General features: G+C 30.9%; 1 protein-coding gene across 3 annotated transcripts in view; it reads right to left on the bottom strand.

Moving 5' to 3' along the window:
- The window catches only part of LOC124540206 (5-hydroxytryptamine receptor 2A), a 58,156-nt gene extending 42,037 nt beyond the window's left edge, over positions 1-16,119 (bottom strand). For all 3 annotated transcript variants that reach the window (XM_047117677.1, XM_047117670.1, XM_047117673.1), the window contains exon 1: positions 15,665-16,119. In XM_047117677.1, coding sequence (XP_046973633.1) covers positions 15,665-15,995 — 331 coding nt within the window. In that variant the 5' untranslated portion in view covers positions 15,996-16,119. The remainder of the gene's footprint in view (positions 1-15,664) is intronic.
- Between the last annotated feature and the right edge of the window lie 4,153 nt (positions 16,120-20,272).

Genomic DNA, 20,272 nt, shown 5'->3' with positions numbered 1-20,272 from the left:
ATAAGAGTATATTATACTAAAACAATAAATATTTACTTTACTAGGATGCCTTAATTATTAACAATTTTATTTTTAAAAGTATCAATAGGGGCTTAAATACCGTAAAACATGTATGTAAAACATAGCAGGATCGATTGTGGACCCTTGTTCTATTGTTATTCCCACTCCTAACACAAGCTTTGAGCTCAAATTGAGGGGAAAATATCAAATCACTAATACCTCATACACTTTGTTATTATTCTTGAAAAAAGATCAAACCAATTTCGATCTTTTTGATCTCACAATTTTCTGGACTGAAAAAAAAGGCGTTCATTTCTTCTTATAAATGGTCACATTTATATCTCAATGTGTCAACACCTGGATCAAATAAATGGTTCTTTGGTTTTTCATTACTTTATAGATTCACTCAACCAATAAACCGGATGATACAGCGATACGAAATATTGATCTCGATATGATAGTGTTATCGATGTTAAAGCTGGTGAAGATCAAAGATAAAGTCAAAATATTTACTCAATATAAATGCATTACACGTTAACATTGATTGTAGACGAAGAAATTGCGAAAGACTGACGATAGAAAGAAATTGGAATTATTAAATGTAGCAATTATTGGATTTTAAATTAACATGGTTATTTTTATTATTAAAGTTATTAATTTCGGGATATTTACCATGTTTTTTATTTTTGTTCGGTGGAGCTCGATATTTCGACATTGTCTACGAATGTCTTGTTCACGAGACTGAAATTTCAAAATTTAAAAAGATTATTACAACAGCAACAACAACAAAAGCCTGTAAATTTCCACTGCTAGGCTTAAGGCCTCCTCTCCCTTTGAGGAGAAGGCTTGGAACATATTCCACCACGCTGTTCCAATGCGGGTTGGTGGAAAAAAGATTATTAAGACGAAATTAATAAATAAATCAAATTATTCATTAAAAGAGTACTTTTTAGAAAGTAATGATTGGAGTTAGATTCGAGTTCCATAGGTTCCACTAATTACTAATTTTTTTTTTAATATTTTTAATTGTTATTTACATAACAGGATTGTAAATCTGTTTATATGAAAAGAGCAACCATGCGAGTTTCTTGCCGTTTCTTCTCGCTAAGAAAACAGCTTCTGTTTTCTTTTCTCCTGAACGGTGGTACTATTTAATTCAAAAACGCTTCATTGTAAAGTTTACTTGAATAAAATAGATTTGATTTTAAGAAGAATATTTGCCAAGGTAATATTGAAATGTATTTTTTTTGTTTTGATGTGATGTTGTAACTAATGTTGGTTAGTTGACAAGAAAAGGCATAGCGTCCAATGATCGTTTCACATGTGCAATGTAAGGAATGGTAATATATAAGCTAATAATATATGTATATAATATATAGCTAATATATTTTACTGCCCCTATTTATATAGGGCATGTTTACCCGTCCCCCTACCTATAAAATCAAAATGGTAACTAATATATTATATACTTGGTGGTAGGGCTTTGTGCAAGACCGCCTGGGTAGGTACCACCCACTCATCAGATATTCTATCGCTAAACAATAGTAAGCAGTATTGATGTGTTGCGGTTTGAAGGGTGAATGAGCCAGTGTAACTACAGCGTCATTGTCTATGGGTAATGGTGACCACTTACCATCAGGTGGCCCATATGCTCGTCCACCAACCTATTCCATAAAAAAAACTAATATACTAGCTGCCGTCCTGGCTTTATCCAAGAATTTTATTCACTTCCCAATTTACTTAACAGCGCCCTAAGACTCTAATTTAAAGCATCCGAGTACATACAAATGTTAAAATTAATGACGCTCAGTTATATGCACGCGTACAGAAGATTTATATGTATCTAACATATTTAAAGCAATTGGCGAAAATAAAACGTCTATTTAAAAGTATTTAATCCTATAGAGCGATAAATAAATTGTTTTCAATTTTATCGAAGACGAGTTTAGCTTAGCGGATTAAAGTGGAATATTTTCATCTTTAAATACATAGATTAAAGTAAAATTTAATTTATTTAAGTAATTCATTTGAACTATTGCATATTTCTATATTATATATTGAGATTTACATAAAATATTCATTCTGAGATATTCACGAATGCGATGGAACTGCATAGTTGTGTAAAATTTAAATTTATACAATATTGTGGGAGTAAGAGATTGTAAATATGGGGAGATATACTACTGATAGTTTAATGAAATTTAAATCTTGCATCTATTTATGGAAACGACTTTGAACAACAAAAGACATACAATGAAACAGACAGATCTTTCGTTCTATACGATTAAGGGTTCGAAACTGGACAAACATCTCTGAATATACACGTCCTTACAACGACAACAACAGTTGATTTCCCACTGCAAAGCTAAGGCCTCCTTTCTCTTTGAGGAGAAGGTTTGGAACATATACCACTACGCTGTTCCAACGCGGGTTTGTGGAATACACATTTGGCAGAATTTCTATGATAGACACATGCAGTTTTCCTCATGATGTTTTCCTTCACCGCCGATCACGAGATGAATTGTAAACACAAATTAAGCATATTCAATAGTGCTTACCTAGGTTTAAACTGGCTCATCTCTGCTCTTAAACGTTTTTAACTTTCGTTTCAATTCATCTTGTGCTTGGTAAAGGCATTGCCATTTGAAAACCCCTAGATGAAAATCTGCCACAATATATAAATCATCAAACATTTTACAATACATGTAAATCGCGCTAGAATAACATTATAAGGCTCTTTGATTAACAGTTAAAATTTTGTGCCGAGAGTTTATTAGTGAATATTAAAACTAGCCTTAGAATTTCTAAAGTACTTGTGTTCATTTATTTAATAATGAACGGCTTAGTTAACAAAGTAAGACGCATTGTTATCTCCATCTATTATCTGAATAGGTGAATATCGGTTAACGTATTGTGATATAAGCTCTGCTTCCATTATAATGTGAGATCTCAATTATCAAATGTAACAAGAGCCAATAATATATTATGCAACATTGTAATCTAATACAAGGCTACTGAATACACTGTTCTACACGTGTAAGATTAATTGATGTCATTAAAAAATATTTTATTGTTTTTTTTTTGAATTTATTAGTATTATCACTGTGTTCAAGTCTGTCTTAGGATATAGTCCGTCATGACATATTCTACCAACAAACAGCAATAGTATTGTTGTGTTAAGTCCGAGTATGGTAGTAAGTAATATAATATATAATTTGTTGCGTAATTTTAAAGATTTTAGCATATATATAGAGACAGACATTAAGTGACTTTGTTTTATAGTATGTATTGATTATAGATATGTACTATAGATAGTGATCACGTCAGACGAACCACTATCCACACGAATGGTTAAATAATAAAAACAAAAAGAATGCCGTTAAAAACGGCATATATTGTTTTTTTTTTGTAGTATTACCAAACTGAAAATAGGGCCTGATAGTAAGTGATCAGCGCTTAAATATATGGAACTTTAAGAATATACACCGTTAACCTTGGGAACTAAGCTTTAATGTCCTTAGATTCGTATATGCACAAGCCAGCACACATTAACATTAAACCGGAATACGTTGCGAAATGAAATTGCGGTAGAATGTCTGATGCGTGGATTGTACCTACCCAGACACGCGTGCACAAAGCGATACTACCAAGTGTAATTGAAAAAATTCATACTAATATTATAAATGCAAAAGTAACTCTGTCTGTTTGTCTATCTCGTTTTAACCCCAAAACCACTGGTCCGATTTAAATGAAGACAAATGGTCTAGAGCCAGAGAAAGGACATAGGCTAATTTTTTAATTAGAAAAAAGTATTGTAAACAAAGAGGTCTTACATCAATGTAATATTTTAAGTTAACATTCATATTTTCTTCTCGAGCTAAGTCGAGGGTAACAGCTAATAAATAAATATATTAATTGTTAATTCCGTGTTATATATATTATGGTAAATAATTTTAATTCTCATAAATGAAGACGTTCAAGAGGTTTAATACAATTCAATGCCGAGTTACAATTATGGTGAGTTTGATAAACGATTCCGGGTTCGGAGCGACGGTGACGTCACTGACTGTTTGCGATTTAGCTAAATGTACCGATCGCGTGTTTACCTCAGTCTTGAAAATAACGTGAATTAAGCTGTGTCAAAAATAGTAAAAAATGCGTCATTTACAAACAGATGGAAATAAACGCAAATCCCGTGTGAATCTAGCAATTAGAATACAGAGGTCACATATTGATCTATACGAGTCAATAGTCGACAAAGGGTTTAATAAGCGCAACTAAACTGTATATTGGCAAGAAACCAGCCAACTAGCAAATGCATTCCCTGGGATATGGCACGAAGCCTGCCTGCGACTCTGGTAAATATTTTTCATCAAGTTAACTGACTACAGCTAATATGGCCCAGTGGTTAGAACGCGTGCATCTTTACCGATGATTGCGGGTTCAAACCCAGGCAATCACCTCTATGTATACCTGCTTAATTTGTGTTTATAATTCATCTCATGCTCGGCGGTGAAGGAAAACACGTGAGGAAACCTGCATGTGTCTAATTTCATCGAAATTTTGCCACATGTGCATTCCACCAACCCGCATTGGAACAGCGTGGTGGAATATGTAATAGGGTTTGTAACCCTCTCCTTAATGGAAGAGGAAGCCTTATCCCAGCAATGGGAAATTAACAGGCTGTTACTTTACTTTTCTTACTGACTCTACCATGCTTACTAAGATTATAAAGGCGAAAGTTTGTTTTTTTTATGGTTATTTGTTACTCTCGTACAAAAACTAATGAATAGATTTTAATTAAACTTTAAAATAATATTACTATAAAGCCTATACACGCATCAACTCTGTGTACATACTAATAATAACTTATAAAGTTATTCTGTGAATACTACTTTACAAACAAAGTTATCCTGTAAACCGTTGAAAATATGGATTCGTTAGATATAATTTAATTATAAATAATGTTATTGTAACTCCTTGTAACTCCCATTCCTACATGAATTCGTTCACGGCAAAGCCGGTTAGATTGTGGAATGCACTACCAACTCAAGTCCGTCAGTCTCCAACACTTCAGTTATTTAAAACCCGAGTTAAATTGCATTACCTGTCAATAAATTAAACCTCCTCTAACTCTTTCACTACTAGCAGCTAAGTATGCTAACACCTATCTGTTGTATTTATGGCCTACTGTATTTTGTATGTATGTATATTTACTTTTAAATTGTTAATGCACTAGCCCACTATGTTTTCTCTTGTAAGTCTCTTTCAGTAGGGTTGCCTGGAAGAGATCACTACTTAGTGATAAGGCCGCCCTTTGCATACTTTTGTAGTGATTTTGATATTAAGTTTTTTTTTGTTTGTCTATATTCTGTGTGCAATAAAGCTGTTTATTATTATTATTATTATTAATGTTATATATGATTTCATTAAAATGATTTAATTAAAACAAAATTCCATATGCCCTATATTGACCTCTCATCGAAAGGCTACTATTATTTATAATTCATAGATTAATTATAACATGAAATATTGTGAAAACGTTGTGACGCAAGAAAACTACTGACTAAATAATAATTTAACTATATAATATTTATACAAAAAAAATGTCCAGACGCTAGAAAAACCTACTCTATATGTCATACATAAAACATAACACTAACGGGCCGCCTAGAAATGTTTAAAGTGACAGCCTCGATCCTGAAGTCTTGGGCTAATTTCGACCTCACTCCTAACATAAGTGGTAAGCTTAAAAGGAGGGGTAAATAGGAAAATTAGTAATTCCATCATTAATTTAAAGCATTTCTACTATATTGTTTTTAAATACGTAATTTAATCTTTACATTTAATAAAATTGGAGTGTCTGGTTGATATATTAAAATAACCGCTTTTTACTTAATGTATTGTTAGAGTTATTTTTGTTACACATTGTATAACTATAATTTAGTTAATAATATGTCTATTGACTATTTTTAGAATATGTTGTAATGTAATATTTTAATTTTTCACGATTAATACTGGCCGATTGTTTGATATTCGCTGGTAAGAAAGACAATGTCAAGAAATCGAATGCGGCGGCAATGTTTGGTGATGTTTATATTATTAATTTGGAAATAATGAGAATGAAAGGCTAAATTTAGATATAAAATACGGGATGTATTGTAAAACACACAGTGGTTAAAATGAATGTTAAAATAGTGCTAATAAATGAATCTGGAAGGATATCGTTGTTTAAACTCGTGACCATCCTAAAAGTATTATATGTATGTTTGTTTACAAGGTACATACATGTACCAAATTAATATATTTTATTCTTTCTGTTTGTTCCGGCTAATCTCTGGGATTACTGGACCCATTTTGACAAGCTATTCTCCTTATTACATAGCTAATGTAATCAGGAGTAACTTAGTCTATAGCCTACTGCAGTATTTTTTTTTATTTCAAATACAACACAGGTATAGGTACTAGCTATATCATATTTATAAATACAGTAGTTCGTTACTTGACACCGGCAATGTCGAGCCTATTCGAATACCCAAGAGGCTAACAATTACAAGATATTTGCATTGGTAATTTACACAACAGCTTGTAGACTCAAAGCAATGACAGAACGAGAAGAAATTTGAATATACTCACGCTAAAGTCACAGGTGTAAATTATGGGGTGAGTTCATCAATTTATTTATATCAAACACAAAAAAAACCCGTAACCAAATATGTAATGAATATCGAGACTAATCATCCTGTATATGTTTGGGCTAGTGGCCTTGGGTAGATTTTGGGAAGGTTTTTTTTATGGTATAGGTTGGCGGACGAGCATATGGGCCTGATGGTAAGTGCTCACCATCACCGATAGACAATGAAGCTGTAAGAAATATTAACTATTCCTTACATCGGGATGGGTGGTACAACCCACTCATCAGTTATTCTACCGCCAAATATCAGTACTCAGTATTGTTGTGTTCCGGTCTGAAGGATGAGTGAGCCAGTGTAACTACAGGCACAAGGGACATAGCATCTTAGTTCCCAAGGTCGGTGGCGCATTGACGATGTAAGGAATAGTTAATATTTCTTACAGCTTCATTGTCTAAGGGTGATGGTGACCACTTACCATTAGGTGGCCCATATGCTCGTCCGCCAACCTATATCATGAAAAAAGAAAAAACCTACCCAGACGGGCTTGCACAAAGCCTTAGGAAAATTGATAACCTTTATACAATTTCAAAAGTTTAAAATACGCAAAACTTTTTTTAAATAGAAAATAGATTCAATTAAGTTTATTAACTTTCATTCGTAGTTTTTTTGTTGTAATCGACTTATCTACTTTGAACGTTATGTAACACACACACATTGACAGTTTTGTTAAGAAACGAAATACTTAAGAAACAAATGAGATGGTAAAATATTCGCGAGATGAAAATTATCTGGTGAAAGAATCCGAATATATTCAAAGAATTAACAAGTTAAATACTTTATTCTCGCTGATATTATAAATGCAAGCAAGTTTATTCAACTTTTAATTTATTTGAAACATAATTCAATACTTATCCATTAGACATGTTATAATCACATATATGTATATTTCATCATATCATGTATATTTATTAAAAAGATCTGAGATGGCCCAGTGGTTAGAACGCGTGCATCTTAACCGATGATTGCGAGTTCAAACCCAGACAAGCACTACTATTATATACGTGCGTAATTTGTATTTATAATTCATCTCGTGCTCGGCGGTGAAGGAAAACATCGTGAGGAACCTGCATGTGTCTAATTTCATCGAAATTCTGCCACACGTGCATTCCACCAACCCGCATTGGAACAGCGTGGTGGAATATGTTCCAAACCCTCTCCTTAATGGAAGAGGAGGCCTTATCCCAGATGTGGGAAATTTACAGGCTGTTACTTTAATTTACTTTTTTATGTATATTTAAATATTTGAAATCTATATTCTCGCACCGTTTCGCTATCGCAAAGAATATAAAGATAAATAAAAAACTAATCGTTACCTTTTTGGAAATAATCAATTCACAAACAATTATAATATTGACAATTGTTTTTGAAACTTTCGCATAGAACTGATTTTGATTGTTACTATATTGAAAAAAGGTAGATAGACTATGAAATGATAAGTAATATAATGACACGATAAGATATATTAACTTTGTAGTACAATATGAATTCATCACCGATCTTGGAAACTAATGTTCCAATAGCCCTTATGTCTATAGTTACACTGGCTTACTTAACTATCAGACCAGAACACAACTATACTAAGTACTCTGCTGTTGAGCAGTAGAACGTATAATGGGCGGTAAAATTTCTTCCTACTTTACCCAAACTTGAATTCTTAAATAACTTCTAGACTTAAGGAAAATGAATGCTTTATATTTTATCTTTTTTAGATATTTTTTTTATATTTGTAGGGATTTGTGTCATAATATCATAGTAATAATCAAATGACGACGTCCGTGGTCGAGTAGTGTATACACCCGTTTTCCTAGGTACGCCACTCCGAGGTCCTGGGTTCGATTCCCAGCCGAGTCGATGTAGAAAATTCATTAGTTTTCTATGTATTCTATGTTGTCTTGGGTCTGGATATTTGTGTTACCGTCGTTACTTCTGATTTTCCATAACAGTGCTTTAGCTACTTACATTGGGATCAGAGTAATGTTTGTGAAGTTGTCCAATACAAAAAAAAAATGTCAATATTTCGTTTATTTTAGTCGTAAGTTATTTTATAAATTGAGTATACATTGTAAATGAATCCGACCCAATTAAAACATGTTAAACGGTTACTGTGTAATGTCACTGATTGACAAATTTAAAATCGATACAATTTATGAAGTCCAATTTCATAATTATTTTGATTTTATTACAAAAATGCAATAAATATACTAAGTTGCCTGATTTTGTGATTCTAATATTTTCAAAAATGGAATCGGTACGGCGGTATAATCCAGCCCCACAATTGGACTAAGATTTGTGTAAAGAAGATTATTGATTTTATTATTCGAGCATGTTGTTCAAATATGAGCTTGGATACTCAACTGGCATTATCAAAATCAAAATCAAAAATCAAAATCAAAATATACTTTATTCAAGTGGGCTTTTACAAGCACTTTTGAATCGTCATTTAACAATTAAGTGAAGCTACCACCGGTTCGGAAAGTAGATTCTACCGAGAAGAACCGGCAAGAAACTCAGTAGTTACTCTTTTTCAACATTTAAAAAAATACAGTCATGTTAGTTAATTTTTAAGTTAATACAATTATTAAATTAATATATCCTGCCTGGAAGTCAACAGGTACTAATTTCACGCTTTTTTATCATCTACAAAATCTTGTATTGAATAATACGCCTTTTTCACCAATGTATTTTTTATGAACGATTTGAATTTACGAGACGGCAAAGTTAAAAATGTCTGTGGAATTTTATTATAGAAATGGATACCTTGCCCCAAGAAAGATTTATTGACTTTGCGGAGTCGGAAACTTGGCGTTATAAGCTTATCCTTACTTCTAGTGCATATACAATGATTATCACTGATTTTATCAAAGTTATTAATGTTACTGTGAATATACATGATATTGTTGTAAATATATTGCGACGCAACAGTGAGTATTCCTACTCTGTTAAAAACATCCCGAAGAGAGTCTCTAGCTCCAAGATTATAAATAAACCGAATTGCTCTCTTTTGTAAAATAAAGACAGATTCAATGTCTGCAGCGTTACCCCAAAGTAATATGCCATATGACATAATACTGTGAAAATAACCAAAATAAACTAAACGAGCGGTATCAATATCAGTTAGTTGTCTAACTTTTCTAACCGCGTATGCTGCGGAGCTGAGTCTCCCTGTTAGGGAAGACAAATGGGGACTCCACTGAAGTCTGGAATCCAATTCTATTCCCAAGAACACGGTAGTATCGGCTACATCAAGCGGGCCACCGCTTAAAGATATATTATAATTTTGCTTCCTAATATTTGGGTAGGGTAAAAACTACACATTTTGTTTTTTGAGTATTTCAAACCAAATTATTTACATTAAACCAATCTTGTATCTGTGATAAGGCACCGTTCACATCGTCATAGTCAGTTTTTTTCCTGTCAACCTTAAAAATCAGTGAAGTATCGTTAGCAAACAATACTATATCACAAATACCTTTAACAAAGAAAGGAAGGTCATTTATATATACTAGGAATAGAAGAGGACCCAAAATTGAACCTTGTGGGACACCCATTTTTAGCGTAGATCCAGTAGACTTTATTCCATTAATGAAAACTTGCAGAATTCTTTGACTTAAGTATGAAGCAATGAGATCAAGAGCCCTACCTTTAACGCCGTAATATTTGAGCTTATAAAGAAGCGTCTCGTGTTCTACACAATCAAATGCTTTAGATAAATCACAGAATACTCCAATAGCATTCTGTGATTTCTCCCAAGCATCGTAAATATGCTTAAGAAGCGCAATTCCCGCATCAGTTGTTGATCGACCTCTTGTAAAACCAAATTGCTCACTGTGAAAAATTTTATTTGTACCAAAATGGATAAGAAGTTTATTTGAAATATTTTTTTCGAAAATTTTACTTAAAGATGGAAGTATTGAAATAGGCCTGTAATTACTGGGATCGCTCCTTTTTCCATTCTTAAAAAGTGGTAAGACTTTACTACATTTTAACAAGTCAGGAAATGAACCCGTGTCCAAACTCTTGTTAAAAATTACTGTTATATACGGAGCAATATCGTGTATGATGTTATTTATGAATTTTACCGAAATGCCCCATACGTCGTTAGTTTTTTTAATATTGAGTGTTTAAATACTTTTATAACATCTATTGCAGAAACTGTTTCAAAAGAAAAATCAATAACGCATTCAGAAACATGTTTATTTAATAATTTAGCTGAATCTAATGTAGATGATTTTAAATGAGATGTTATTTTATTAGGTATGTTATCAAAAAATATTTCAAATAAATTTGCAACTTCCAAATTAGAATTTGTGTATTTACTGCCTGTGTTTAATTTGATAGGTATACTTTCCTTTTTAGGTTTTCCACTAACACTTCCAATAATGTCCCAAGTGGCCTTTATTCTATTATCGGAAGTCAAAATTTTGTTCTTTATGTATAAATACTTAGCATAAATACATACTGTGTTAAATATTTTGGAATATTTATTGACATATCCTAGAAAGGCTTCGTTTTGATTCCACTGCTTCATACCATATAGGTCGTATAATTTATTTCTACTTTTATATATACCAATAGTAGCCCAGTCACTAAACTTCAATTTTGTATTATTATAAAATGATTTCATTTTGAATATTTTATTAAATTCTATTAATATTAATTCAAAAAATGAATTATAAAGTTCATTTGGATCTTGTGTCGTTAGATCTAAATAATTTACACGCCACAATATCTTTAAAACAGTTTACTTTATGAGCCGTTATTGGCCTGTACATTATTTTTTTTTGAATGAATAATTTCTTTGTGTTCTAAAGAAAACTTCTGACCACAGTGATCAGAATTTAAATTATTTATAATTGAAAATTCATATATTTCACAGTCACAAAACACATTGTCAATACACGTAGAAGTATACATTAGCTTAATGAGGTGAAATGTAAGCCCACAGTAAACACATGGAAACTAAACGCGCAATCATAGGTTAAGATTCAATAAATAATTAAATTCAATACATTATTGTCACAACTCGGATTATATCGTATAGAAATACCTTAATAAAAATATTTTTCTGTATGCATTTTCAGTGCTTTTAATATTCATTTTGAATACCTTTTTATAATAAAATCACATTTTTTTAAAATTTCGCCGGTATCTCCTATAATTAATAGATAAGGATATGAGTATACAAACCAACTCTTTGGAGGTCCTGTTAAGAAAAATAATTCTGTTTTAAATTATGTCATTTCTATACTTTTTAATTCGATAAAATGAAATGAGTTTTCTTAAAAAAGGCCATCTCTACACATGTTACAAAAGTGAAATGTTAGAATCGTTTCGCTACAAATCGAGAGGTTGAAAATTTATTCGCATCGCGTTCAAAGACTTTTCATTTAAAAAATACCTTCATAAATATTTATATTTTAAAATGAATCTTTTATCGACGTTGGAGAACGTTTTCTTGCTATTCATTTCATGTTTCTGATATAAGAATGTTAGTTCGAAGTTCGTGCAATATCATTGTGGTGTTCGCCCATCTCATTGCACTTCAAAGAAATTCTATCTGCGAATGATATGTTAATACTCGATAGTGGTATTGAGAAAAAGATTAAATAGTACAAAACAGGAATTCATACACTCTTAGTATCTATACATTCAGGGTTTTTTATGTAAAATAATATCTATTTTAGTAAATACAAGCTTAAATTATCATTAAAATTTTTGCAACTAATTTTATACGTTTCGGTAAGGTAATCTTTTGTATAATGTATATCATTGTGTATTATACACATATACTAATAAAATTAAAACCTAAATAAACTATACTTACCGCTTGGCCACGGGAAATTTGCCGACGCGAAATTTCGCGTGTTGCGAACGGCGAAGCGTGTACATTGCTATAGAAACTCAGTTGTTATGTATCATTAATTATTCACGAAAATTCAGAAACTATCGCACCTATAAACTTAAGATTTGGCAGGTATCTCCCTTATAGGGCGTAGACGTTCAGTTTTTACGAAACTCCGCCCCTAAAGGATAAAGCAGGGATTGGAAGACTTGATTTTATAAATTTCGAGTGTCTCACCAGTATCAAAATCAAAATCAAAATAAACTTTATTCAAGTAGGCTTTTACAAGAACTTTTTAATCGTAATTTTACAATTAAGTGAAGGTCCTACCGGTTCGGAAAGTAGATCTTACCGAGAAGAAACTCAGTAGTTACTCTTTTTCAACATTTAAAAAATACAAAGTCAAATTAGCTAAACAGAATTACTTCAATTAATATATCCTGCTTGGAAGTCTTCACGCTTTTCTATCATCTATAAAATCTTTTTTCGAATAATATGCTTTTTTTACCAATGTGTTTTTTACAAAAAAAGGCAAAGTTAAAATTGTCTGCGGAATTTTATTATAGAAACGGATACCTTGCTCCAAGAAGGATTTATTGACTTTGTGGAGTATACGTATGTAGTTACAGGCTATGATTTAAAAATAATTCGAATTTCTTTGTATATTTTTTATTATATGTTTTTGATTATTTAATTTAATATTCCAAATATATTGAATAAAATGAAGTCTTTCACTTTTTTCGTATAGAAGTTTCGAAGGATATCGACTATAACAGACGGACAGATACCCCAATGAGTAACCATGTTTCTTTTTTATTCATTAAATATACTATTAATAATCCATTTGATTAATTACGAGTTTATTCGTATCGCTCAGCTATAAATGACCAATAAGCAAATTTCATTCTTCGTTGAACATTATTTTATTACTATTTCCTAACCTATTATTATTTTCTATTTCAATACATATTTTATACTTCAAGGGTCCAGATCACTTTCCTCTTCCAAAATTTGTTTGATACATTAACTGCTTAGTGGCACCCCACAGCCAGAAATATCACTTGAAAATCGGGTCAATGTTCAGTACCTGCAATACGCTCCGGCGAGTTAGAGAGGGACAGAAAGAGAGCAAGGGAGATTTGATAATGAAGAAATTACTCATAGTCCTGTTCTATTAAATATCAAGAAAGGGACAAAAATATTAAAAAAATGTTTTGAGTAAATTGCTGATTCTTTTTTCCTGTGAAATATCAAGATATATAGGTATAAATACGAGAATATGTATGTGTTTTGACTATTCTTTCATTATGCAACGCTTATAAGTTCCATAATCAAATATTCTACCGCCAAACAGATATACTTATTTTTGCATTCTAGTCTGAACAGTGAGTCAGCCGATAAGTTAGTCTGCCAAAAAAAAAAAGGTCGAGTTTAATTTGACTAAAATATAAATAAATGTAATGCTGTATTGAATAAAGGAATTTGAGTTTGAGTTTGATTTACAGATACAAGCAACATAAGTGCCGAAAGTTTGTGGCGCATTGGCGTTATAAATGGTTCTAATTTCTAGGAGACCCAATGTCGAAGGCAGTGGTGATCAGTTGGCCCGAATGCCTATTCACCTTCCAATATTAAAAAAAAACACAGCTGTAATTTTATTAACGTCATCACCTAGCATCGTCCCTCCTAAAGTACAATTAAGTTAGAAATTGTTAGAATCTTCTTAACAAAGTAATTTGTACGTTTATTAGAAATTTGATCGAGTTTAAAACTTTTTGATAAGTTTTCAAGAATTTATTTGGAGATGGTTATAAATCAAAATTGTTATTAAGTATAATATGTATATTACATAATCGTATATTCTAACGAAGCGCATATGAGGTTTAACTTTGTAAAATTTGCATTGGAACAAGGCTATAAACTATAACGAATTATAATTTACGTTTCGAAATTATTGTGCATTATAGTGAAAATATTTAATATTTAATTATTGTTTAAATAACTAAACTTTACAATACTTAACTACTTTACTTGCATAAAGCGAAGACTTTTATCTATTCTTATAGCAAAATATTAGTGTTTGTTTGTAATATTAAAATAACCGCTTTTTACTAAATGCATTAGCATACACAACCCCCATTCCGCCGATACGTTGGCTGTCTTTCACCATAGATTTAATATCAAAAGCTGCCTAATACAGAATTAATAAGTTATGAAATCTGCGAATGGAATAGTAGATATTTATGGAAAATTTAAACGCACACGCAGTAGCTGGCCCCAGCAGCAGGATCATAAAAATACTCATTTTTTAAGTAAGAACTTATTGTTAATAACAAATGAAAGACTGAACTTTGAAGACATTCATTACAAATAAATTGAGTATTGCAATGTGGATATTTAGGTTCATACCTAGGCATACTGTCTTCAAATAGTGGAAGCTATAACTAACAGTTATAACATAAAATTGTTATTTTATAATGATAATAAATTTATAGTATGATAATATGTGACAAGTCAATGCATAAATTACACTAAATTAATATTTATAGTGATCGAAATTATTTAAATATCTCTTCAATTTTACTCACAAATAGAGCGTATATGTTCATGGATATAAATTTGCATAATTATTAAAGTATTTTGTAATTTCATATTTTTATAGCTTCATATATTGTAAATATTATATTTATAATACAAAAAAGAAGGAATTAAAATTAATTATTAAAATAATTGTTATAACGTCATAACGAGAATCATATCACTTTTTTTAATCAATTTTGAAGATATAAGAAGGAATGTTTTAAAACTGATGCACTTGATAAACACACCGGGTAATGTATTTAAAAGATAATACTTCAATTAATTAATATACATGATATTAAACTTTGTAATTATCTTCGTTATAATTATATGACTTTGTAGCGTAATACAATGTAGCCCGTAGCATTGTTGTAGCTCGTAGAATTATTATGATCGTAGCAGATACACATTGATTGATATTTCTGAATTCCAATTAATGGCGTGGCACTGTTATTATCGATATGCTCTATATACGTATTAATTCTATTTTATTATCTAAAATAGTACACAATGAAGTTCATATATAATATGACAAAAATAAACTTACCTCTCACCAGCGTCAGTATCCCTAACGGCATCACCAGTATCGCAACCAAGAGGTCAGTTATTGCCAACGACATGAGAAAGTAATTCGTGACATTCTGCAACCTTCTTTCCAGATATATAGCGAGGCACACTAGAACATTACCAGCAGCGGTGCACACGACCAGCGCTAGAGCGACCAATGCCCACCAATTATTGACCACTTCCTCGTCGCCTGCTGTCGTTCCATTGCCCGTCACATTAACAAACTCTATGAAATCACTGCCAGTGTAATTATCCCACTTATAATATTCGTAACTATTTAATAGAAGCCTTTGATATTCCAGATCATTCATTGTGATGATTTCTACGAGGAAACGTCTTTAATATCATTTTTGTTTGTGAGCATTTCATCTTATTTCGTAAATGTGGTAGATTTTGTTCGGAGGATCCATTTTGTCGATCATATTCAGTCATCCGTTCCACTTTTATGCATCTGTAAAACAAATTGTTTAATTTAAAACTTCCATATTTATTAGACGGTAACTCTTAATACAATACGAAAGAAATAATAATATCGACATAAATTATGTACCGATATATTATCTTTTAAGTATATCATAAATTACCGCTCAATAATAAAACATTATTAATATCAAATGTAATATCATCGAATACAATATATCTGAGAAAATCTATTCATATTTTCTAACATGAATTACTTACGACCGATTACATAATCTAAATAAATCAAGAGGTTTCTTAGGATAATGACAAAGACTAATCTTTATATATAAGTTTATTACTAAGATTTCAGGTATTCTGGATTATGAAATTAGCATACAAATGTTTCGAGTCTTAACAAAGATGCTACTTGACCTTGAAATATTACATTTGAATTGGCTACGCATTGGATTACATTTATCTACCTACTGTAGAATAGATATATGCGTAGCAAAGTTCATATTGTATGCTACGCCGTCGTGGAGTACCATTCAAATACAATTGCTACGTCAAGGCTACGATGCTACAAATACACAATAATAGCTACATTATCACTTTTATCTGTCTAGATAACAAACTTTCTTGCAGTGAAAATTGATAAATTACTTTTATTATTAGTTGTGTTTATAAATAAAATTGTGTATATCTTACTCTGATACCTTATTCTTCTAATAGAAGCTGATAGATCACCGACAATATTTTATTTCTGTGTTCGTTTTTTATTCGTAAAATTTCAAACGAATATTATAAATGCAAATACACTTAGTTTGATTTGATAATTTATTCGTTCGTTTACACAAAAACGAAGAATAATGGATTGGCGTTGCTTTTGAACGGAAAAAGTTTGTGGAACACAAAAAGCTCAATTAAGTGATTTCCCGTGTTTGTTAATAATTTTTTTAATATTATATCATTCAGTAATTCAACATTATATCATTGATTTAAAAGATAGGACTTACTACCGTTAACATTAATAATGATTACGATTAAATCTATGCATAGAATAAAGGCCAGCGTCTCGTCTACTGTACAGCAAAAAAGCTGCTCTTTGCTGCTACAGTCGCTTTAAAGTAAGACTACTGTCGCGCCAAATGTGAATTTCATGTTCTTATTTTAAATAGTCATCCCAACTTAATCAATTTAAATGAAGATTCAATCAAGTGTTTTTATGCATTAGATTAATTTTTTTTTAGTTAAAATATTTGTGTTCGTATAAATATTTTCACTTAGATTGATTGATTCTTGTTTAAACATATATGGTACTTTTACAGAACATAGGAGAGAGTTCAGTAACTTGATAATACTGTTATATAAATTATAAATAGCTTCTCTAAAAAGATTTATGTGATAATACACTTCTAAAACTTTAAATTGTCATTTATATGTTAATGACATAGGATGATAGCTCTACATATTGGTACCACAAGATGCATAAATCTAGTCTTATGCTGTCTACGCTCAGCTCGACATTTGATGTATAATTTTATGTACGTCACGAAACCATGATAGCTCTTTAATCTTTTAATCTGGAACACTTTAATACAACGTGATATTTAGCAATAGAATAGACTAACACCAATCAAAAATTCATAAATTTAAATTATTTGTAAAAAATACATTGGGAAAGAAGGCATATTATTCAGTACAAAATTATACAGACGATAAAAAAGCGTGGTTTTGATATTTGTAGACTTCCAGGCAGGATAAATTCCATATATATATTATATATATATATATATATATATATATATATATATATAATTGTAATTAACTAACATGACTGTATTTTTAAATGGCGAAAAAGAGTTCTTGCCGGTTCTTCTCGGTGGAACCTACTTTCCGAACCGATGGTAGCTTCACTTTAAATAGTTGTTAAATAACACTCTAGAAATGCTTGTAAAAGCCTTGGATACAGTATATTTTTAAAAAAGAAAAAAAAAATCTTATTTCATGCACCTTGACCTTGAAAATTTATAGTATTCGGATTCGAATCCGTTGTTTTTGAAAGACTTAATTGCTGCAATTGCTTCGTCATGGCAGCTAAGAGGAAATGTTTATAATTATGATTAATTCCATTACCATAAATTTGACTCACCCTAAAGGTCTTTTAGCAAAAGAAAGCATTATTCTAAAACGTTTTAAATTCTCAGAGTCGTTTTTTTCTTTTACGATTAGAGACAGATAGCGAAGCATTCCGGAAATGACTACCGTAAATTATTTGGGAGTTCCCGACATGCGAATGTCGGAAGACGAGCAAGGACAAAATAAATAGCTCTGATATTTTACATTTTTATTTTCATTTTGCCTTGAAAAGGTCTTGTTTTAAATTGAACTTAATCATTAATTAATTGTCATTTTATTAGCCTATTTATTAACTTATTTTTTGTGAAAAAAAAAAGTACTGATTATATTTATAGCAAATTTATTTGCCAAATACCAAAACTAAACCCTTTTTTTCGAGTAAATCTTTAAATTTGTGTTAAAAGAAGGGACTAGAAGTGCCCGAGTTTCCTGATTCACGTCTGGAGTTTTAAATTGCCAGGTGGCTTATGTAGTTTGTGACATTTGAAATTTAGTGCTCGGATAAATGTCTGATAAATAGCAAGACTCTACATAAAAGAAGAAAAGTTGATATAACCAGAAAAATATTAATCTAAATAACAATCAATGAATTCAGAGGGCTCAGATGAACTTCATTCCGAACCCTTGGTATTTGAATAATGTATATTTTTATTAGCAAAACTGAATTTTGGGTTTACACTGATGAAAGACATCATGAAATTCGCATGTTTTGGAAGAAAACCTGCCACAACTAAACTTATCTACCGATTTCCATACGAGCTTCACGATGAAATAAAATTCTAAGATTATTCTCAAAAGAAAATAGGCTTGAGTACGTCAGTGAGATTCTTCATTCACTCAGTGATGCTACTTGAAGTATAAATGTAATATACTAGTGAAGAATATTAGTTTGAAAATCGTATTTTAAACGTTGCTTTGAAGTCTAATTAAGTGTTGCTCATTACAGCTAATTATTTCAAAACTGCAATCGACATAAGCGGGGACGATAAAGTTTGAAGTTGAACAAGAGTTTAAAGTTACTCTTATAGTTTAAATTTAAAACGAACTGTTATATTTTAATGATGTTAACAATCTTGTACCCACTGATATAGCTCTTGGTACTTTAATATGCTAGCGTTAAGCGTTACTTGAATGTAAATTTCAAGCTAGAAAAGTTTCTTAACTTTTTAACCCTTTTATGCTCAGAACATTCTTACTGACTTACGTAATTATCAAATATATTATTTATTTCAGACCTCAGTATTATACGAGTAGTGTGTAGTTCTGTTTTTATTTTTACAGGTAATCAAAACAACTTCACAAACGGATAAGTGTTAGGCAGACTTCAAACATCGCTCATGTGATATATGTTTCACAGGATCACATTATATTTCGTTTGGTTTCATCCACGTCAAACGTTAAGCGTGTTGTTATTTAATTTATAACCTTTTTCAATAACTCTTCTATCTAAGAAAATAAAGGGAGGCTTTAATTAAAGGTATAGGAGACACTACATTTTAGATACAAAGGTTGGTGACGCATAGTCTTGTAAAGAATGGTTGATATTTCTTATAAGGTCGATGTTTATGGCCAATGATGACCACATACAAACATATCTAATCATCTATATGTATACTTACATTATTTAGTTCACTTCAAAAAGAAGGTTATTAGTTCGGCGTGTATGTTAGAATTTAATTATATTTGAGTATATATATATATATATATATATATATATATATATATATATATATATATTATATATATATGTATATAATGATCCATTTAGGCTAACAAGCACGTGTGCTTAATTTCGTAAGTATATGTTTGCATGTTTGTCAACGAATTTCTCCAAAATTAAAATTCGATTTGAGATGATCATTTTTAAATATATTTAGGTATACAACTTAGGCAACAGCGTAAATTTAATTTAAATCGGTCTAGTAGTTGCATTAATATATCTTTTTTAGGTTATTAGCTGTTTCTAATTTTGAAGTCATTTTATAAATTATGATCAATAACCATACCATACTAATATAAACAAATTTTCTAACATTCAGACTCAAAA

This window comes from Vanessa cardui, chromosome 2, assembly GCF_905220365.1.
Source record: "Vanessa cardui chromosome 2, ilVanCard2.1, whole genome shotgun sequence".
NCBI lineage: Eukaryota > Metazoa > Arthropoda > Insecta > Lepidoptera > Nymphalidae > Vanessa > Vanessa cardui.
The sequence above is the reverse complement of the archived record's forward strand: the minus strand, read 5'-3'. Positions and strand labels throughout refer to the sequence as shown.